Here is a 24996-nt window from a genome sequence, read left to right as displayed (position 1 = left end):
TATATCTTCCTCAACGATTCACTGGGTATTCTTATTATATCGAAAAAAATGAGAAAAAAATTAAAGACAAAAAAGTTTACAATACATGCCAACCAAATCAAAACCAGAAACAACTGTAATTTTTAAAATAATTCTCAGGCCACTGCTGATGTTTGGCTGTGAAGTCTGAGGAGCTGCATTCGTTACGAAAAAGGAAAAATTACAATCTTTTGAAAATAAAGTCTTAAGATCGCTGTGGATCCTTGGGGGATAGCCAATTGCACCGGGAATTACAAATATAGTCAATAGAGGATTACATAAAAAAAAAAAAGATTCATGAAGTTCCACTCCCAGTTACTGACAGTTAAAGGAGCAGTGACTTTGGGAAATCCAACCTCAATCCGAAGACTGAAGGTCAGCTGAAGGACATACTGTTATAAAGCCTATATTTATCAATTCCATTATTGACATTACTTCTCTTTTATTTATTTTTTTTCTCTTAATCCTTTTTTCAAATTAACTCTCCCCCCCACCAATGGGGCAATTGTTTGTTATATTAGGTCTACGAATTTGATTAACCTTACTTTCTATGTATTTTTGTAATTAACCTTACTTTTCTCTCTTATTAAGATTTATAATTTTTATCTATTTATTTATTTTTTTAATTTATAACATTGTATATAGTGTAAGGGATGTCTTATGTATGAGGCTATACCCCCATAATCAATTGTTATAAAAAATTTAACTTATATTAAATTATTATTAATTATTAAATTTAACCCACCATGCCGTTCTGGTATTAAATAAATAATTTAAAAAATTACATAGCAAAAATGATCGTGAAACGAATACCTGAATACCTCTCTGTAAGTAATAGTTGTTCATTCGTCTCCTTTATAATTAATTTTATTTTTTCTTCTTCAATTTAAAATAAATATTCTATTATCGCAGTATACAATTTTAAAAACGTCAATAGTGCTGTCGAAACGTTACGAGTATAGTAATAGAAATACTCAAAACCGAAAAAGACTGTTGCATGGAAGAATATACCCTCAAAACCTAGAAAAAAGTAAATTGATATAATTTTACAAGACCTAAGTAATATAAAAAAAGTAGAACCTTGATAAAGGTCTCCATATTACGGTTGAAAACAATCTGTGAACGTGTTGACATTTTCAACATCGTTGAACGTGGCATAGTGACCTGCATAACACTTTGAGTTGTCACTCAGGCACTCACTACGTGTATACAATCCTTCCTTGTACCATTTAACAATCTTTGGCCATCTCCTATATGCTATACGAGACTTTTTCGAATATTAAATAAATTAAAGGGAGTACAATAGTATTAAAAATTAAAAATTACAGAACTCAAAAGCAATGATAAAAATCATTACTATAATTATACTTTAATCATATAGTTAAATACTAATTATATAGCTGAAATTCATAACAGAAAAAAATATACATAAATAAAACAATTGACCAAAAATTTACATCAATCAGTAAGGTTTTTATTAATCATAAAGATTCATACTAACACTATGAACACTATTTATGCAGTGTAGGACTCCAAGGGAAGTCTTGGGCCGACGTGCGAAAAGAAAAAAAACACTATTCATGCATTTTTAATATTCATGTTTGCTATATTTCTTGAACATAAATAAATAAAAAGTCACTAAAATAAATGGGGATTCTATAAAACAAAACTTTAAAGGTTACTACAAAAGCTAATTTTAATATTTTTGATGCTTCGACAATATATATTTAAAAAAATTATAACAATAATTCATAGTGTTATGGGCATTTTTCATAATTAATTTCAAGATAAAAAAAAACATTTCTTTATTATTGACAATGCAATAACGATACGTAATATTTTTTCTTCAAAATATTAAAAATGACAAACGTAAACTGACCAACAATTTTGTTTTTTTACATTCCGACTATTGACTGACATATTTTACATAGTAAAAATATTATAACGAATATCACAAGGAATCCAGATTTTTAAGAAAATTCTTAAGTTTAAATTAACGAACAATTATTTTTCTTTTTAAAGTCAACAATCCGATTAATAAAATCAGCAGAGAGACAAAACAGGTACATATTTTAATACTAATAGATTACACTAATCTACCAGTGTATTGTTCAATTAAAAGCATTGATAAAAAATAATAAGATAATTATAATCAAACTTTATAGTTAATTACTAATTAAATACCTGAAATTTAGAACAGATTTTTTTAAAAATAAAAAGTCGTTCAATAAATGATTTAGTAGCACAGTGCCTTACCGCAGAGCTATATCGCTCCCTACATATAACTCCATATCGTTCCCAGTTCACGAAACTACCTGAGTAATCTTCAATTGAAAACATAAATATAGTAAAATTTTATAGTTAATTATATAGTTGGAATTGATAATAGAATTTTTTTCTAATAATTTATTTTAGTTAAATATATAAAAAATCGCTCAAACAAATGGTTATACTGAAAAACGAAACTCGAATGAAAAGTTAATTTTCATACTACAAAAATTAATCAAACAAAATACAATAATAATTTAATAGTGTTGTCGGCATTGATCATAAATTCATTAAACATTAAAATCTATTTTTAAAAATATTAACAATAATAAAACACTGCATTATAATTTCTTTAAATTTTAGAAAATTAAAAACTGAGATTACGTTAAAATAGGAAAATGAGGTGCCGTGTGCTCAAACGATTTGAATTTTAGAAAATTAAAAACGATATGCGTGAAAAGACATTTTTATTTTTAACACATCCCAACTAATGACTGACACACTGGATATAATAAAAAATTTATAATATAAAACACTAGGAATTGAATTATTCATATTCAAGAAAATTATTATTATTTTTTTATTTTATTTATTTATTGATATTTACAACTGTTTAAAAAATACAACCAGTAAATTTGATCATAATGACATAATGATATGATACAGGATGTAGAGAAACTATCCAGTAGTAGAACTCTAAAAGCAGTTTACAATATAAGGTCACGAGGCCATCTTCTTAAGAAAATTATTAATATTGAATTTTTTGCTCTTGAATAAATTCAAATAATCAACAATAAAATTCTCTTCAAAACTGGAACGTGAAAAATAGAACTATTTCTAGTAATTTGCATTTAATTGCATTACTAGAAATAGTATAATGAAAAACATGCTATTGTCTATATATATAATAATAATTCCATAATGACCTAGCGATTATCAGTTTTATGGGAAAAGATTTTCATAACGGTGGCTTACGCGTTCGAAGACCGATGCAATCGAAAAACCTTCTCCTTTCCCAAAAGCTCTAGTTACCTTAACTGCAGCTAATTAATTACTTTCTACGTAATTGAAATGAGAAAAATGAGCGTGCTAGAGTGCAATTAATGCGTTATACGCACAATTTAGTTCTATTAATCTTGTCTATTAGGGTGAGATAAGAATTATTACATCAGGAAACCGAGAAAGTAGAAGTAACGATCCGAGAACAGAATAATACTTGGAAAGCAGGATAAAAAAATTAGGAAAATAATTTTTTTTGATGTAGAAATTATTGACCGTGAATTCAATCTAGACGATAGTTGTTGTTGTGGCCAATAATAAAACTTATTGTAAAATTAATTTAAAAAAATTAAGTTTAATATTTCTTTTACTGCATTTGTATTTATTTTATTACTTGTTTTGAGAATCTCTACCAAAAGTCAATATATGTATCTAATTTTGGAAAATTATTTCGAGGGCATCTAATCTTAGGTTTACAGCTGACATCCCAACCCATCCTAACACTATCCTAACCACGTATGCCGATGACACATGTTATTTGTCAGTGATCAATGATCCTTACATTGTATCCCAAATCCTCCAATTCCACATAACCACCCTTGAAGAATGGTGCCAAAATTGGAGGATTAAAATTAATTCCAATGAATCCCACCAAATAACATTCACCCTTCGTCGTAAACCCATGACCTCTTCCCCTACAGTATCCTTTAATAATACCCCACTTATTCTTGACGAACAGATCCGTTACTTAGGACTACATCTCGACAAACGACTGACATGGAATCCTCATTCAAGACTGAAAAGACAGGAAACTGCTCGTCGAATTCGATTATTACAAAATTTACTAGACAAACGGTCTAAATTGCCAATCCATTACAAAAGACTGATCTACATGACAATTATAAGGCCTGGATATACGGAGATGAGCCTTGGAGCTCTACCAAACCATCAAATTCCTCCAGAATCCAATCCTTACAGTCCAAAATTCTTCGCAAAATCCTTAATGCTCCTTACTTTGTCACAAATCAAGTTATCCATCAGGACCTCAATGTCTCATATGTTGCCGATTTGGCCAAAACCAGATACCATTCCTTCCATAATAAACTTCCCAGCCACCCAAATCCACTTGTTTCTAATTTGGCTTCTCCTTCATTACCTAATAATCCTCCTAGGCGTCTGAAAAGAAGATGGCTTCGAGATCTTCTCCTCTAGAAATGTTATTGGAGTTCTACCAATGGATAGATTCTCCACATGTTTGTATTATGTCACTATGTCACCTACAGCAAATTTACTTGTTGTATATATTTTTTTTATACAGTTGGTAAATAACAATAAATAAATTAATAAAAAAAAAATCTTAGATTTTGATTGTTTTTTTATTCATTAAAATTTACAACTGTATTAGATAAATATACAACCAGTAAATGTAATGCAAGCTATATAAAGTATCATAATACAATCTTGTGGGGAATCGAGCCCATCTTCTTTCCAGAGGCTAAAGAGAACTACCAGGTATTGAAGAGGATGAAAAGTTAGAAACAAGTGGGTTTGGTTGGTTAGGGAATTTATAATAAATAAATTGATAACTGGTTCTGGCCAAATTTTTAAATAAACGGAATAACTTTTAGATGTAGAATATTAATTTTCGGTAAAAATGTATTCATGAGAAGTAAATATATAAACTTTTAGTTGAATGCTACCCATTAAAACTTTGTATTTGATATGTAATATATATATTCTATATCTATTCTACATATATGGTATTTTTAAGGTCCTATGCTATTAACTCTAAGGACCCGGATTCGAATCCTGCTGTGGCAGATAGTTATTTTCAGTTTCCAAGTAGTCTTGAGATAGCCCTCTAGGTTCGAGAGCCCTCCGTGTCCATCCAGCCTCATGAAGTGGGTATCCTTAATTAGGGAAAAAAGTGAGAGTGATTCTGACCAAATCACTAAATCATCTGAACCGTTGGTCAAGTAACAGTAATTTTTTACAAAGTACTGAACCCTTGACCCTTCATGTTTTGTAGCGGTACATATTAATTTTTTTTAATATATGATATTTTATTTAAGTTTTTAATGTACCATTTACTCATTTCCTTAAATTTTCAAGCATTTCCACAATTAGTGTTTTGTTTTTTTACTTTGCTAATTGGAGTTTTACCAAAGGATAGATTCTGCATATGACTATATCACAGCATTATAATGTAACTCATATCACATTTACTATTTGTAAAGTTATTTGGTCAAATTGTAAATTTTAATTACTAAAAAAAAAATTGCTTTATTTTTTACCTCATATTCAGCCATCACAAAAATCAAATTATTTTTTAAGAAATAAGTTACAAACTACTAAAATCAGCTAAAAGAATGGTTTTAACATAATTAAAATTAATACCCAGATCATTAATGTTAAATAATTGTAATTTATAAGAAGAGAACAACAAACACACTTTTTTTTTATTATTTCCTACTTAAAAACATGTTAGACTTTATGAAGAATTACATTAAGTTTATTTAAATGTCTGTATTTTTTAAAATATTCCAGAGCGAATCTAGAAGCATCATTTTGTAATAGATAAATACTAAATTTTCAGTAAAGCAGTAATTAGTTCACTTTAAATATTCTCACATTATACATATCTATGTATTTTAATTGTGTAATTAATTTAGAAATCAAAGGGATAAGGGTTAAAAAATAATTACCTCAATTATAGATATGGAGTTGGTATTTATATGGTTAGTATGGACTTGAACTTCTTTTTTTATTATTTAATGTTTATTATTTTGTGGCAAAAAAAATTTTTTTTTTGTATCTTTAATGATTAGTTCTCATGTTATTCAGTAGATGGAATTGGCTATCTCTTTATTTGTAACAATTATTATTGCTACTTTTTTGAAAGCTGATATACATAAAGAATGAAGTTGATAAAAAGGTTTATTTTTTTTTTTTTTTAGATTTTGATTAAAACTACTCAACTTCCAAGAAAATATAATTCTTTCTGAGATTTTTTTAGGATTTAAAAGGCCAGATTAAAATTTTAAATTTTAACGATTTTTTTTTAACAACAAATCAAATCGTTTGCTTATCAACCATATAAATTATTACATATACACCCCCTGGTCTCATTTCAACTCTGTAGCAGTTTGCAACTAACACCCCTTTACACTGAATTATATGACTTAAGATTAACGTTTTGAAGTTTATCTATTATATGGACGGCTATTAAAAAATATTGTCGATCTCAGCAATACAGCCTCCTGACTGTTCAGACAAGCTCTTCCTTACTAAAAGGCAAGGAACAAAAAGCAGATGAAGCGATATGTATTTTTTACAGCAAGGACGCCTGTACAGAGGTGGATGGACTACCGCACTCTTTGTCCGCCCGCCGGCCAGAGCACACCAGTCTCTTGGTAGAGCATCCGCCCGAGGTTTCCTTTCCCCTTGGCCCCACCGGCCCGAGGGGCACCGTGTCCAGGCCTACCCCACAGCGAGTTCCAAGTCTCGAAATGTCGCTGCGCAGTCTTCACGTCTTCCTCTTTCTCTGCCTGTTAAAAATAACAAACGATTAGTGGGGGAGATATGGGTACCCAAAAAAAAGTTTTACTACAGAAAATTTAGTTGTTCTGTCAACATTAATATATACAAATAAGTCAAACTCAGTTTGACTTAGGTAATTCTACGGACCTCTATTGTGTGACACATTGAGTAGTGTTTTGTGTACTGGAAAGTTGGAAATATAAGTGCTCTATGTAGGAATAGAATCATAACTATCTATTCATAGCAAACTGCAAATTCATAATAACCATAAAGAATTAGTTATAGCACAGGCTGAGAAGAGTGCATTTCAATTCATTTTTCACTTGTAGATCGTGAAATGAGCGTTTCATGAGCCTATGAAACACCTTGTTGGTGAGAGGCAAACCGGTTAGATATTAAAAGTTCTTTTTAATTTCCAATCTCTTACCTAACTTTGATGTTTGGTTTGTTATTATCTACCAGGCCATTTATAGAGTACGGGGAGGATTATGCTCTAGGTAACCAACCTATTCCAACGAAGATTGGAGAATCGAGTTTTCATTCGGTAGGACCGTCGCGAAATAAAAGTGAACCCGTCTTGGCCGCAATCGAACCGGCGTCGCTGCAGACCCAAAGTTGCTAAGGCCACGCCTTAATTCATTTAACTACAACGACATCGTGTAAACGTACCTTAACTACAAAGGACCAAAAATTGCTAAATATATTTTTTTCCTACGCTTCCTCACGACGTTGTCAGGACACCCATAGTTTCCCAAAGCTAATGTTGGATGTTCCAATTTGCTAATTGTTGTCCAATGTTCCAATTGGATATCAAAACTGCTAATTTTTCTGGAGACAGTCAAAAGCATCGCATGATATTTCCCTTGACCTTGGACGTCAATTAACCACGCAGACCCTCCTGACCGAGGATCATCATCTTTTGATGAAGTTCCTAATGGGCTCGTCGTCCGGGATCGATGAGCCAGAGGAAGGCGGGGTATCATTTAAAAAGTTGAGGAGGGAGCGTCCTGTGCCTGGTACTTTGGGGTCATCCACTAGATCGAAGGATGAGCTATAGTAAATAACATACCTCGCCCATGCACGCCATCGCCGTGTCAGCCCATGTCAACTGCCAGCCAGGACGCTAATATCCTCCTTCCGCTATTTTATTGCTCCCTTAGATCATCTGCGTCATCCTTAACTGGGTTCATGTTGCAATGCCATTTGAAACTTTAGAATAAATCTCCCAGTAAACTAAAAAAAAAAAGTTTGGAGTCCTATCTTTATGAATATTGGGATACAAGAAGTCTTCAAGCTTGGGCAAAAATGTTTACAAAATCAACTAAGAGGATAATCGATGAGATTTAATTGCTTAGCAACATTATGCGAAATTATAACTGAAACCAGCTCTTATGATTCTCCAACCAGCTGCAATTCTTTCAAATTCATAAACATGACGTTTAAAAAAAAAAAAAAAAACAACCTTAAAACTCGAATCAGTTTTCAAATAATAAAATCAATCCATTGAAACAGGACTAAATATGAAGGTCTATACATTTCTTCTTAAGTCCAATAGAATTTTCCAACCACAACCCGAAGACTGGATCCTGTTTTAAGTTATCAGGACCATATTTATCAGTTCTGTTATTGTCACTCTAAAATTTTTCTCTTCATCTTTTTCTCAAACTAACTTATTTTTTATCGATTGGAACTCAATTATTTATTTTGTTAAATCCGTAAATGTCATTGTTTTCGTAATTAACTTTACAGTTATCTTTTACTAAGAATCATTATTTTTATTTATTCATTTTATCTTTTTTTTTTAAATTTAATAACGTTGTATATAGTTAGGGGTGTCTTTTGTATGAGACTATACCCCATATCCCACAATCAATTGATAAAAAAAAATGTGCCTCTTACATTAAGCATGCAAGACCCACTAGCCAGATCTGGTACTAAATAAAAAAAAAAAAAAAAAAAATAAGAAGTAGAAGAAAATATTTCTAAAAATCTGTTAATTATCCCAATAGAAAATAGATCGTTTAAATATTTAAAAAAATAATACAGATAGTCTCGAATTAGAGATAATTATTTACCGACTTCTGCTAGATTCACTAGACGTAATTTAAAGAATGATACAGTCTCAATATGTATAAATACAATTAACCAAATTCTATTAATGCTCTATTAATTATTTTCAATCCGTATCCAGAAATTTTGCTCCAGATTTTGACAAAAAAAAAAAAAAAAAAAAAAAAAAAGCATATGCACATTTAATTTTGTTGAAGGAAAAATGTATATTAAGCTTCAAAAAAGAATTTGTTGTTTTATTTTTTCATGAAAATTTCAAACTTTTATTGTCATTCGTGTGTTTTTTTTCTTTTCATCAATGGTGGGAGCCTTTAGTTGCAGTAACTATTGACTTCTAGGTATTTTAACTAAATTTAAAAAATTTGAGCTAATTCTCACATCTTATCCATAAACTTTACACTACATTTTGATAAAAAAAATGTATAAATAACAATAAATAAAAAACGCAGTGTATACAAGTAGTTATCTCTTTCGGGTATACTATAAACAAACTGAAGTATAAAAGTCAGATATTTCTAACTTTTCTAAGTAGGTTAAAAACGCAGATTATCTAAAAGAGTCCAAAATCTAGTACAAAGCAATCCTCTTTGTAGAGGTTATAATTTTAACCACTATCCGAAACTAGCATTTATAAACTCATAATAAACACTGCCAATTTTGCTTATAACTATTCCATTATCTTCCAAATCAGTTAGGAATATTTGCACTCCATGTTAACTGAATCATCCATCGTACCGTCTGGATTAATTACAGGTATCATAGACAGGATCTCTAGTGTGTAGTCGATTGGTTGAGGGAATGAGTCGATTGTTCCGATTTCCATTAGCTGGGAGATCACGTGAGGAGTACCCTTCACAAACAAGGCTCTCCTTATTTCCAACGAACACGGAATTGGGTTACCGTGACTCGGCTCACACGTTGCCTCTTCCTCTGCCACGATTCGCCGTTTACTCCTCGATGACATAGAATTTGAGAAGAAAGCATATCAAAAAATATTGATGGAGAAGGTAAAATGGCCAAAGAGCTTCGAATTATTTCAAGGGCTGAATTATCACATGATTGAATGTACTTCTAGGTATGAGAAGTTCTTATGATAAACACTGACGGATGACACTAACAATGGTTTGATGAAACAAGAGGGTCATGCTAATCTCAAGGTTCTAGTTAAACTGATCATGCTAAATCACATTTGGGCATCAAAGTTTATCAAAAAAAAAAAAATATATATATATATATATATATATATATATATGTGTGTGTGTGTGTGTATGTATATTCAAAATAACGAATATTTCATGATCACGGGAAACTATTGAAAAATAAAAATTCTGGAGAGGTGCGTGCCTCACACATCTTCCACTTAAAACTCTACTGTGCTCATTTCAGAATAGCTATTTCTATATTAGAAATATTCATAATTAGTTTAACATGTTAAAGTATGTCAAATGACAATGGAGAATATATTTCCTTCTTTTAATATTTTAAAACGATATAACATTTTAAGTGGTTGAGAGTCCGTTAAGCGGTCTGCTAAACGGATAATGACGTCACACAACTGACCAGCTGAGCTCTACATCGTTTTGTCTGTAGTGAGAGGTTAGTTGCTCATAATGTGTTTGTTTTTGTTTGGGACGTTTTCAAACTATAATAAAGTAACGGATACAAATAATAATAAAGTAATGAAAAAAAACTAGGGGAGGAAGCAAGGAACAACTGAGGAGTAGCAAAGATGATGAGACGAAGGCGTTTGAGATCTTATAAAGATTACAACGTTACAAAACAGCTCATCTGGATTTAACAAATAACCTAGACGATAAATTGGGCTAATCACAATCCTATACTTATAACATTTAGCATGTTAAACCTTCTTTCATTTAACACATCATGAATACCCTTACTGTTCACTACGGTAACACTTCCCCGTACTATGTTTCCAAATAAGCCTTTCAGTGAACTCCGATTTCTACAGTTTTCAAAAAAGTACTTTTAATAAAACTTCTCGTCGCAAATTTTTAAAAATATTGCAGTTTCTTAAAATTTAAATTTAATATTAATGTGTAAAAGGCTGTTTTTTTCAGTTTTTAACACTGGTGAAGATTACGAAAATATATCAATTAAATTGTATGGCATTTTCTCACTTATGTGAGTAAATTAGTATGTGCACCTGTCCTAAAGTATTAAACTTTCGTGGTCATTGGGTCTATTAAATATTTTAAAAAATAAATAAAGAGGTATAAAAAAAGTCTGCACGGAGAAAAAAATTCAATAAAATATATAAGACTGATAATTGTTAGCAATCGCTAAAATATTTACAGTCTATGATTGATTCTCAGACCTATTTCATAATTTCAAACAATCAACAATTGAAAGCAATTCTCAGAATTGACTGGTTTCAAGAAATATATTTTTACAGTAACTACCGTCCCAGGTAAATAGGTCGTATTCTATTTACAAATAATTAGAAACAGGTCATTGACATAAAATATTTGTACTACACTTAAAGAGGAATAGGAGATAAATGCTAAAAATACTATCTTATGGTCCGTGATATACACAAATTTTTACAATCGAGAACTATGAATCTCAGATATTATCAATAAAAAAAATCGACGATTAATGTGTTTTTAATAACAGAAACTCATAAAACCCACAAAAGGGTTTGAATAGATAATTTTTAAAAGTGATTTTAATTGGTTTGGTTTTTCAATTAAATGATTTACAAAGTTATTGACGATTAAAAACCCAGAAAAGCAGAAACTGAATTTTAAGTAATTTGAAGTTTACATAAATTTGCAATTCAGTTGACACTATAACCGACTCCATTAAGTCAGTATTTCCATTTCCCATATTGATTTTATAATTTAGCATTGAATACATTATTTTATAACTTTTATTGAAAAAATATAATCTGCCATATCCAAGGCCAATAGGTATTAATGCAGTGGTAGCCAATTATACACATATTAAATAAAAATATATAAGTAAAAAAATAATCCTAATAAAAAATGAATAAACTAAAATAGATATTAACAATATATGTATATAATAGCAAATAAAGTAAATAATTAATCTGGATTATCTCTCTAGGAAGTCTGGTGAGTCAATTTTTTATAATTTTTTGAGGTTTATTACTTCCATCATTTTCAATAAATTATTATTTAATATATATATCTTCGAAGATGCAAAAATGGAGGACATGATTTTCCCATGTGAAATCATGAGGTTTTTGTAGTACATGAATATGGGACGGTGTGTCCCGAAACGTTGTACAATGTTAATGAATAAATAAATAATAATTTATTGAAAATGATGGAAGTAATAAACCTCAAAAAATTATAAAAAAAAGTAAATAATTAAAAATAAATTATCTTGACCATATTCATACCGAATAATTAATTAATATCTGAATATAGATTATATAGTAAACTATAACTAAATTTTAAATATTCCTGCCATATATTTCAAAAGAAAAACGTAAATATTTTGCAACAAGAAATGTTATTGAAAGTACTTTAATTTAAGTTATTATTTTTTGTTCATTCTTCATAAGTAATATATTTTAATTTTATATTTTTTATCTCTATTGTTTATATATGTTTACTAGGAAGGTAAAAATTATGACTAACATTATAATACATTTTATATACTATAACTTCAGGATAACTACGGCTAAAGTCTGGATAATTTGATGCAGATAATTTCTTCATTTTTTTTTTTTTCGCAAAATCAGTTAAACTCAATATTTTACTACCAATTTTTATTACTACTGGTATGAAATATAACGGGGTGATCATATGTAAAATAGAATACTACACGGTGATCGCTAAATACATTTTATATAATAGAGAAATAATTAATCGAACTCATTATTAATCAATTGGCTTCAACTAAATCTATACCTTCCTGGCATTTAAAAAAAAATACCATTAAAGGCATCAAGGCATATAATACACGGATAAACAAAAAAAATCCTTAAATTACAAATATTAGAAAAATGGCAGGCCAAGTGGGATGAAATCTCTCCTAGTAAATTAAAAGAAATAAAACGATCAGTAAAATCATGGTCAACATCCTACCGCAACAGCCGTAGGGAGGAAGTTGCTCTAACCCGCTTGAGAATAGGTCATACTCTCCTCACGCACTCTCACCTGATCAGAAAACTGCCACCTCCAACGTGCAAATATTGTCAGTCCATTCTTACGATTAGACATATTTTTGAAGAATGTACTCACTATTTGCCAATAATAAACAGGATAGGACTGACCCCAAATTTATCAGAAGCTCTCACAGATGAGGAAGCTAAAATTACATTAGTATTTGAATTTTTAAAAGCACATCGCCTTCTTTATAAATGAAACTTCTCTTTGATTTTTTTTTATTTATTTATTTTTTATATTTTTTGTTTATTTTTTTATTTATTTTTATTTTTTTACTTTTATCATGCCATAGGCGTTGATGACCAGAAGGTTTTACGCCTTTAAGCAACAATCAACAACAACAACAAAAAATAAACAAATATCCCTGTATTTTTTTTCTTACCTCCTTTATTATAAATGTTATTTATAATATATTAATATTGTTATTGTTATTTATAATATAGGAAGTAAGAAAAAAAAATACACGGATATTTTTTGTTTGTTTATTAAATTACGATGAGGAATTTTTTATGCTATTACAACGAAAATAATAACTTTCATAGAAAATATTACTTCATGACAAAGGCAGATATTTTTACTGACTTTACATAAGCTTGGGAATGTTTTCTGTGTAAGATTTGATGAATTGCCAATATTGCATAACAGTTCCTGACGATAATTAATAGTGGAGACGAAGAGCTCGAGGCGTCGCCTTCGTCAACATTCGTGTTGAGTTGCTTCACAACATTCCGGGGGAACCCTCAAGCTATCGCCATTTCTAATAACACACACACGCCTATATGGCAATAATTCTGCAGAAGATGGGAATTCAAAACCCGGAACGGCTAAATGCAGTAATTAAAAAAGAAAAAGACAATAGAATTATCAATACAAATATTTATAATTATTATTATAATAGTTAATAGTTATAAAAAACTAATAATTAGTTTAATTATCCACTCAGAACTAACATCAGCCATTAAGATAATTTAAAAAAATACAATAATATATTCAATCGAGAACGCCAATCTCAAAATGTACTATGTGCATAAAGGAAATTTATAAAATATACAAAATTTTAACATCCGTAAGTCGTCCATTATTCCAGCCTTGAAATTGGAAAGAAGTCCGAATTAAGAATTTTTTTTTTAAATACTCCGTTTAAACAATCATTTTTTCTCTTTATTCCATAATTTGTACCAATTCTTGTGAACTCCAGACATCAAAATTTCAAGTCATATAACTATCGGTGAATTTATCCTTTATAGCTGATTCCCATACCAAATAGATTGTGTGTTTTAGCGTGGTAGATTTGAAGAAAATGTATTATGAGAAAGAAGGGTTGTTCTTTGTTTTAAAACATATTTTATTTATTTATTTGTTATATTGCTTGTTCATGAAGAAGGTTAGACTATTTTTTTTTTTTGTCATCTAATAAATTATTTAACTCATATTATGAGTTAAATAATTTATTTAAAACATAAAATATGTGCCAATGTTAATTATACAACACAAAAAAAAAATCCAACGTTTTCGGTCTTTGACCGCACCATCTTTCTTTTACTATCATACTCGGTCAATCATCGATCTTCCAGTATCCACCGTTTTGTTTTTTAGTACCTCTGACATAATGAGTAAAAAATTATAATAACTCCAACTCAAAGGTGGTTTCTCCGAGATCCGATTTAAACTATCCAGAGAATTATATGACATAAAAAAAAAAAAAAAAATCAGCGGGATGAAAATAGTTGTAATTAAGTGAACACAACAAAGAACAATTTATAGAAATCACCAAATGTCAAGCTAGTAAAAAACAAATTGGGAGTCATTTCAATCCTGTTAGACAAAAACGTAAAAAAAAAATCATTATTTTTTTTTTATTATTTATTATTTTTGAGGCTGAAATACCCCACCGTGCGTCAACTACATCTGAAGATGAATGAATGTTAAATACACTTTACTAGTTGTTTTTTTTATTACTTTTAATAAAATTTTATATTAAAAAAATGCATCGTTTAGTACCTAGTTTTTCGAATGAAACCGTTATTTATTTATTTATAGTTGATAACTTGAAATTTTATAATTTTTCTATCATCTAATTAGTATTATTACTATATTGTTTTGCTATTATTTACATCTGTAATATATCTTTGTTATTATTATCTTTCTATTTCAATTATTAATTTTTTCATTATTTTGTGCTATGTATGTAGAATAAATGAAAACTTAAAGCTCTAATAGAAAGAGAAAGAAATACTTTATTCATGCTGCCCAAATATATCGGGTTGCTACATTACACAGCATACTGATCAATCCGTAAATGGACAAATATAAGTTACATATTTTTACATGATATAATATAATACATAGATAACATTTTTTTTTTCTTCCACAGTTTTCTTCTACTTTTCTTTTACAATTAATACCAGTTTACAAACTAACTACAAGTTTTTCGATTTATTCCTTTTCTTTTTCTTTCCCTTCCATTTCACAACCCCTATTTCATTTGATCAACAAATTCCCCTATATAACAAATATTAAAATATTTAAAATATTATTAATATTAAATTGAAGTGCGCCCCAGCACCTCACATATTTTCAAATCAATGATATTTCCAATTTTTTTCGTTTTATTCAGCCATTCCTTAGAATGGAGCACTGTAAAATGACAAATTCCTTATATATTGCCTTTGACTGAGGCAGTTTTTATTATTATTCAATAATAATACAAAAAATTGTGATTTAGTGATAATTAAAGAATATATGAATAAAATATTATATCATTTATAGGGTAAGAAAATCTTTTGTTGAAATACTTTAACTAAAAGGTATATTGTGACCAAATTCGTTGGATAAAAATACATTAAAAATCATCAAGCTAAGATACAATATCACAGAATAACCTAAAAAATAAAATTTCCATCCAGATTATAAAATAAATACCCATTCAAAAATATAATAAACTCACACAGTTATTCTAGTAATAACTTAACACATTCATTTTAACCGTTGATAATTAACGTTAAATAAAAAAAACGTACTTAGAAAAGGCGCTCTCGTTATGGAATATAGATAGATTTAAGCCTATATTTATTTATAATTTAATTATGTAAAAAAATCTCTCTTTTCTTAGTCCGCCGGTGTTCCTTAAGGTAGTATCTTACGTCCCATTATTTATACGGTTTATACAGCTGACATCCCAACCTACCCTAACACAGTCCTAACAACTTACGCTGATGACACATGTACACTGTCTGTAAACAACTACCCTACGAATGCATCACAAACACAACAGACACACATAACATCCATTGAAGAATGGTGTCAAAGCTGGAGAATCAAAATAAATCCTGATAAATCCCGCCAGATCACCTTTACTCTCCGTCGTAAACCTCTATCCTCCTATCCTACAGTATCCTTTCAAAATACTCCACTAACCCCTGTTGAACAGATTCGATACTTAGGACTCCATCTTGACAAGAGACTTACATGGAATCCACATACAAGACTGAAACGACAAGAAACTGCTCGTAGATTCCGATTGCTGCAACACTTACTTGACAAACGCTCTAAACTTCCCATACACAACAAAAAATTAGTATACACTACGATAATCAGACCAATTTGGACATACGGAATTGAGTTCTGAGGCTCTACCAAACCATCAAATTCCTCCCACATCCAATCCTTACAATCCAAAATCCTACCTAATATCCTTGATGCTCCTTATTATGTTACATATAAACTACTATATAACTATAAACTATATAACAAAGACCTTAACATCCCATTCGTTGCAGATTTGGCCCAAAACAGATATGCGTCTTTTCATTACAAACTCCTTACTCATTAATTCTACTCCTTACCCATTAATTCTTAATCACTCATCCTTAACAATCCCTGATAATCCTCCGAGGCGTCTGAAAAGAATATGGCCACGGGACCTTCTAATTTAAATAAATGCTTGAAGTACCACCAATAGGTGGTTCCTTCCCAAGATTTTCAAGTGTAAATGAAACATACAACATATTTACTTATTGTATTTATTATTTGTACAGTTGTAAATCACACTAAATAAATTTTTAAAAAATCATGTAAAATCACATTTAACCAAAGTTTTAATATAATTCTTTTTAACATTTTTTAAAGTTATAATATAAAATATATCAATGCGTTATAAATATGAAACAATCTCTATTTTTGCTAACGTACTTAATTGAAACTGAATCGATGTGTATATATATATTTTTTTTATTTAATAGCAATCGTAAACTACCCTGATATAAAATGTGTTCTCATCATTGAAGTTAAAATTTAATTTCTTTCCATTCTTTTTTTTTAATTTGTGATGGGAAAACTTAACGGGAATGGAAAGTCATAGAAAGGAATTGAGAGTAATGGACTTTGCAGGTTGCACTAATTATTCTACGAAAGTATGCTATCCTAGTAGTAGTTGGTGTACTCTCTAATAGAGTGATTAACCAACTTTCAGAAACTTATGGGCTAAATTCAACTCGTTTAACTTCAAGCAATAAATATACTTACCCAAAAACAAGTGAAAAGAAAAATTAATTAATTTTTCTTACTCCAAAACCTTCCACTTAAACAAATAGGGAGCCAATTCTTGAATAAAATAAATTAAAGATATATAATTTAACTAATATTTTAATTCAAGAGATTAATATTAATTTTTATTTGTTGACTTAAATATTATTTTCTGTTCATAGTATTTATTTTGTACATATCCATAATCATAAACTTTTATTTTATAGTTAAAAAAATATTAAATAGCAATTTTAGGTACAATAAATTAACATAAAAAATAACATAATGAGGTACATGAAATAAAAAAAATTGTTACAAAATGAATGTCAATATCTTTACCAAATAAGTTGATTCGTAAAGCCCGTTTCAAAGTAATGATTTATGCTGGTTAGATAGGTTAATAGTTGTATTAATTAATGCAATTAATTATTATACTATTCAAATAACTATTTTACTAATTAAAATCGCTTAAAAAATCAAAATGTAACGTATATAAGAAAAATAAAATCTTAATTGTAAAAATTGTTGAAGTCGGGGTTGGGATAGTGAGTGGCAATAGTGGGACACCTAATGTGTATGCATTAACATTAAATTATATAAATATTTCAAAATTAATATTTTATAATATATTTCAACAGCCTTTTTTTAGTATTAATTGATAAACTCGCCACAGGGAGAGTTTTGAAGTCAAATTTCTCTTGAGTAATGTATGTCGTACTGGAAAGTTGACAGTAGATAGATCTAGTGACAGTGATAGTTGGACCAATATGAAGGAATCCATTTCATAATATGTAAGAGCGAGCTAAATCTCGTAGTATGATAAGCCGAATATATACAATTTTCTTTTTTAATTAAAATATATCTTCAAACTTCTTATTGCAAAAATGAAAGATCAAATTAATGTAAAACTAATCCCAACAAAATAGTTTTTCAATTTTGAAAAAAACCTGGAATGTGATAGATTGGCTGATTTTTCAGGAAAAAAAATACTTTTCTAACAAGTCTAATCTGATAGACACAGTTTTTATCTTCTCCTTGCCTTGTGCTAAAGAATACAACAGTTCAACAAAGATAATACAATCGGGGTTTTCTATATTTTAGCTTCGTTCGTTTGGTCTCGGCTCTTCAAGTACGATTCGGATGTTTCTATTTTTCCTTTTTTCTCAATTAGTCATTCATTATATTCTTTAATATTATGTATTTATCCATGGTTTAATATTGCTTACAACGAAAAATGTGTATTTTTTTTCTTCACATAAACAAAATAAAGAAACTTTACAGGAAGTTTTTTTTTTTTTAAATTCGTTATTTAAGGCTTGCCTGAATATTTAAATAAGAATAAGACCTATCTGACATTAAAGATAATTAAATTGTACGTTGACATATCGAGTTTAATCAAGATTGATTTCGATAGAACAGAAAAAATGCGAAAAATCGATTCTATAAAGTTACACTTTCATTCGATTTTAGCAGAACAGTTGCTGTCATACCCCAGTGTTGTAATTTCTAGGCTGTTCACAAATAAACACACAAACCATATAGTGAAACTAGGCTTTTTGGACTCGGAGGACCTCAAAACATGTATTTTCGGCGAAAATTTTAAATTGAACTTTTGCACGTTACAATACTATTCCTTACTATATATTCCATATATAGATATGTGAAGGTAAAAATGCTTCATTCATGTATGTAACCACCATTTCTACTAAATTTTCATTTTTTTTTTTTTTTAACCATAATATAAACTTTAGACAAAAAGATGGAGCAAAAAAGATATATTTCTGAATTACTTAAATTTATCATTTATTTAAAATATTTTGATTTTCTTTTTTTTTAATTTCTGTATTTTTTTTAAATATTTATTTATTGCTATTTACAACTGTAAATTATAATACATTTAGTAAATTTGGTCTAAGTTAAAATGGAATGTTACAGGCGTGTAGAGAAACTACCCATAGGTAGCACTCTAATGACATTTTACATTAGCTGGTCTCGTGGCCATCTTCTTCTCAGGCGCCTCGGAGGATTGTCAGGAATGGAAGAGGATGCAAGATTAGAAACTAGGGGGTTTGAGTGGTTAGAGAGTTTATAATGGAAGGAATGATATCTGGTCCGGGGTAGATCGGTTACATAGAGAACATTAAGGTCTTTATGTATGATTTTATTTATGACAAAGTAAGAAGCATTGAGGATTTTACGAAGGATTTTGGATTGTAAGGATATTTGTTTATAAATAATTAATTTCCAATTAATGATAAATTACAATGATTCAGAAAATGAAACTATTCATTGTTTAAATTTTTTCTAAAGTTTTACATCACCTATATTAAAACATTCTGGTCCGGTGCGTACATCACATAACTCTAACTTACAATAAGAATTCGTATTTTAGAATTTCTCAAAGTAAAAATAACGAATATCCACTTCAACATGGTTTCGTAAAAGCGATCGAAAGAGATTAAGCTGACACGGCGTTTTCCAAACTTACTGTCCCCGTTTTTTCTTTTCTCTTTAAATTATTTGTATATATTTTTCCTAATAAATGTTTATTATTGCTAACAATGAGAACTGGTTATTTCAATAAATAAAATTAAATGTTCTTTATAAGAAAATTTAAAAATTCGTCACTAAGCCACGTTAGACTATTGCGACGAGGATACAACCTATCTGATATTAAAGACAACGAAATTGTACATCGATATGCCGAGCTAAATTAAAACGAAGAAGTTTTTGAGAAAATCGAGAAAAATATGAAAACTCAATTCTATAAATTGGCACTTTGTAATTTCAGTTTCGTACAACTTACAGTTTACGAGTTAGTTCACACTAGACCTATTCGGAAGGCCTCAAAACACGTATTTTCGTCGGGAACTCGAAATGGAAAGTTTAATCTACCGTAATATTTCCCCTTACTATATAGTCCACATATAAGTAAGTGAGAATAAAAACTGAAATGTTTGTCGTATAAGTGGTAGGGAGGACAGATGTAAAAGCAACCAAAATTTGTCTTTGATTTTTTTTATTAATATGAACCGGTTTTTAAATAAAATAACTTTGTTTATTTATGATAAAAATATTATATCAAATCATTAATAATTAGTTGATGTTGAACTCATCGAAGTTTTAATTTAAATTGCTTTGCCCGGTTGAACAGATTCGATACTTGACAAGAGACTTACTTGGAATCCACACACAAGACTGAAACGATAAGAAACTGCTCGTAGATTCCGATTGCTACAACACTTACTTGACAAACGCTCTAAACTTTCCATTCACTACAAAAAATTAGTATACGCTACAATAATCAGACCAATTTGGACATATGGAATTGAGCTCTGGGGCTCCACCAAACCATCAAATTCTTCACACATCCAATCGTTACAATCCAAAACCCTACGTAAAATCCTTGATGCTCCTTATTACGTCACAAAGACCTTAACATCCCATTCGTTGCAGATTTGACCCAAAACAGATATGCGTCTTTTCATTCCAAACTCCTTAACCCATTAATTCTTAATCTTTCATCCTTAACAATCCCTGATAATCCTCCGAGACATCTGAAAAGAAGATGGCCACGGGACCTTTTAATTTAAATTAATGTTTGAAATACCACCAATGGGTGGTTCCTTCCCAAGATTTTCAAGTGTATATGAAACATACTACATATTTACCTATTGTATTATTTTGTACAGTTGTAAATTACATTAAATAAATAATTATAAAAAAAAAAAAAAAACTGCTTTGCCCATTACCGAATCATGTATAAAATGTACCCGGTAAATTTCTCCTACTACAGAGAACGTTTGGAGATTTTCTTTCTGAAAGTAAAAAAGGTACATGAAAAAGTGATTAGAGGCTCTTGTTGGGAGTCAGCCGGGCTAATGATTCTTTAGTACCTCCCATGGAATCCTGTACGTTCCTAACTTTCTTCAGGCACCTTTTTCGATCCCTATCGAAACAATAAGCAGAACACATAATAGAAAACGATTAGTACAGCTATTAAATAATCATCAATCATTTTTTGAGCTAGTGACCAGAAATGCTTGAGTAACAAATACAATAACGAGATAAAAGTGATTAAACGTGATCATTTGTTGTCACACATATATTTATTAATGTATAATAACTCAATTAATGTACACGTTAGATGTGTATTAATTAATTTATGTATTTATATGCACTCAGGTACAACTAAAGAAACGGCATACCGCGATAGTTTTGTAAGATATTGGCTTAAATTAATTCAATTTTTTTTTTTTATCTTTATTGAAATTTACAACTGTATATTATATAATAGATTCAGTAAATTTGATTTCAGTTAAAATGGAGGGTTACAGGTGTGGAGAGAAACTACCCATTGGTAGCACTCTAATGACCTTTTACATAGGCAGGTCTCGTGGCCATTTTCTTTGCAGGAATCTTGGAGGATTGTCAGGAATGCAAGGTTAGAAACTAGGGGGTTTAAGTGGTTAGGGAGTTTATAGTGGAAGGAGTGATATCTGGTTCGGGCTAGATAATTCAATTTTATTATTTTTTTAATAATCATTAATTTTTAAACATAATAAATTTCTGTTTTATTTATTTTTCATTATTCACATATCTCTTGTACCTACGGATTTTCAGCTGTATTCTACAAAAGAAGAAATTTAAAAAAACATGCAAGAAAAAATTATTTAAATTTTTATAAATAGCGGCTGTAAGTCCCAAAGGTGCTATAAAATACAGTATATATATATATATATATAGCACTTGGTAGATGAAAATCAATTATTTTATTAATTTTTTAGAAGTCAAATTTTGTTGGTCGTTCATTTTCTTTATTGTTCAGAAGATCAATACGAGATTGTGCTGTGACTAACGTTGCCATCTCACCAACAACTGCAGGGTGTTGGGAGCATTAATCGCAATAACTATAAACGTTTTCACTAAACTATTAATCATTTCACTGCCAGTGGGACAGTGCGTCCCAGTGGATGGTTCAAATTGTCTAAAGAATAAAATAACTGTGGGAAATGTAATAGCTTCCTCGTTCCACTGGGACACCTATCTCCGACTGCAGGGACACATTGGGACGCCTTCCCAATCCCACAGGTACAAAAAACCCGTTTTCCGACCCAAAACAACTGCAAAAATTTTTATTTACTATTCTTAAGACTTTAGTAAGAAATTTAGTTTTTCGTAACACAGATGTGTTAGTGAGTTGGTTGATACGTTGTTAACCCGTCCAGAGATTAATTTTTTAAAAATATATAGCTTTTAATTATATTAAAAGTTAAACTTTTAACTACGAGACCCTCATGAGTAAGTAATGAAATGAAATGAAATGAAAAAATAACTTTATTCTGGGACATATGTCCCCTAAGAATAATTACAAGGTTCATATAGTGAGATTTTTATCTGGCGAGCGTTTACAAATTTTCAGATAGTAGAATGAAATTACGGTAAAAAAGTAGTACATTTTTTAAAAATAATAAAAATATTTCTTTTGGTTTCTCCTGTACTTGAGGTTTGGTTGCACTTTTGGATGATACAAGTTCAACCATTAGTCCAAAGATCAGATACAACCAACAGTTATGGACTGTGGGTTTGAGAGCCTGCATGGCGCACACTCAGATTGTAAAGTAGGTACTCTTAACTGGAGAAAAACAATGCGGTTAAGCGTGATTGGTGAATAAGCAAATTACCCCCCGTGGACAACCTTTGTTCAAGAAAATGTATCTCTTTCCAAATTACTGAACCCCTGACTTTCCACTATCATAATGCAACAATAGCTTTAATTTTTCAGCGGCTGTTAATAAAATGCATTTTTGTTTCGATACGTTAAGCACGTTTATCCACTTTTTTATCGTACCAAACTTTGAATAGAATTGAAAAACAAAGCATTTGCGTAAGAAATCCGAATGTAAATTTGGAAAACGTTTAACTAAGTGGCTATGGAGCCACCGAGGCAAACATAAAAAAGATCTAAGAAATTAAATCTCAATTAAAATTTTTTTAAAATTCTGCGTCCAGATAAAAAAAAAATACACTAATGAAATTATTCTTGGAAACGTTGTTGTGTAAGGCAAAGTTTATGACACGAATATAATAAGATTACTTATAAAAACAAACAACAATGCTACGATCTTAATACACTTTCACACCATTGTTCGAATACAATTGCCAAAGACGATACGTTTAGACTTGCTAATTAATGGAAAACTGGATTATGAAATCATATGGTTCTTATAGAAAATAACGGGCCCTCCTTAAGACCATTTTTTTTTTTAATTCAAAATACTGACACATTACTGTACTAATATGATTATTGTAATATTTTCATTGTGAATAGGATCTTACATCTTAATTGATCCCAAGCAATGTAGCAACAATTATTATTTTTAAACAATTATGACCCAAGCACAATGGAATGGAGGGATAGTATTGAACTTGGATGAAAAAGATAGGAGGTAATAATGTAACTTTAACTGCATTTTAATGCACTTGGGTTTACCTTGATAGAAATGAATGAGTGTTTTTAGAAATTTTTGGAAGATTCATCAAGGCTAAAAAATCTAAACCCACTCTTCAAACTCTTATCTCTGTTTAGGTTAAGAGGTATGAAGTGATTGATTTTGTCATGAGTTTGAGACCGAAGAGACATTTTCAAACATGCAATATAATGAATCGAAAGTGTCAAAAAAATAGATCGCGGCAGTGTTTCACCTTTACGATATTGGAATAAAGGACGGCAACACTGGTGACAAAATCATCTCTGAAAATGGAGCGTGAAAACATCGAAAATGAAACTGTGACTTGGCATTGATCTAGATATTGACATATTTTTGTTTATAACTTCTGATTATGCTTCTTATGTAATCATGTCGTTTTCTTACTTAGCACTCTTTCAAGGCGAACGAAAGTTAACATACTGAACCACATTCTAAGTCAGAATCAATCCACATTGAGGATCTACTCCAAAATTGATTTCATATCCAACAACTAATAATTTCCTAAACAGAATACACGATCGCACTTAACTCGTCCCAATATGAAACGGAGTAAGTATACTTTTTTTTGCTGCGTCTGTTAATGTTTTTATCTTAGATACTTTAAATGAAATTTGAGCATTATTTGAAATTTAGTATTTTAAAACACAAGACAAACTACAGTTTTTATATTTTGTATTTTAGGAGAATAAGCGCAAACTTCAAAAGTATTTTGCATTTTAACAAACAAAATAAATCACCATATCAACATCAAACTAACTCTAACTTATGCAAGGTTAACAATGCTATATCCTATACTAAACAGAAATTCCAAACTAAAACCTGAAACAACTTTTCTTATATTTAAAACAATCCTCAGGCCACTGCTCATGTACGGCTGTGAAGTCTGTGGAGCGGCATCCTTCACGAAAAGGAAAAAACTACAATCTTTT

The 24996-nt window shown here is 29.9% G+C and overlaps 1 protein-coding gene across 1 annotated transcript in view; it reads right to left on the bottom strand.

Annotated features, from left to right (window-relative positions):
- Positions 1-6348: 6348 nt before the first annotated feature.
- The window catches only part of LOC106685845 (uncharacterized), a 41991-nt gene continuing 23343 nt past the window's right edge, over positions 6349-24996 (bottom strand). Inside the window, exon 11 of the mRNA XM_067049091.1 lies at positions 6349-6833. Coding sequence (XP_066905192.1) covers positions 6651-6833 — 183 coding nt within the window. The 3' untranslated portion in view covers positions 6349-6650. The remainder of the gene's footprint in view (positions 6834-24996) is intronic.

This window comes from Halyomorpha halys, unplaced genomic scaffold (genome assembly GCF_000696795.3).
Source record: "Halyomorpha halys isolate HHAL.00 unplaced genomic scaffold, Hhal_1.1 Scaffold748.1, whole genome shotgun sequence".
NCBI lineage: Eukaryota > Metazoa > Arthropoda > Insecta > Hemiptera > Pentatomidae > Halyomorpha > Halyomorpha halys.
Note: the sequence above shows the minus strand (reverse complement) of the source record. Positions and strands in the feature narration are given on the sequence as shown.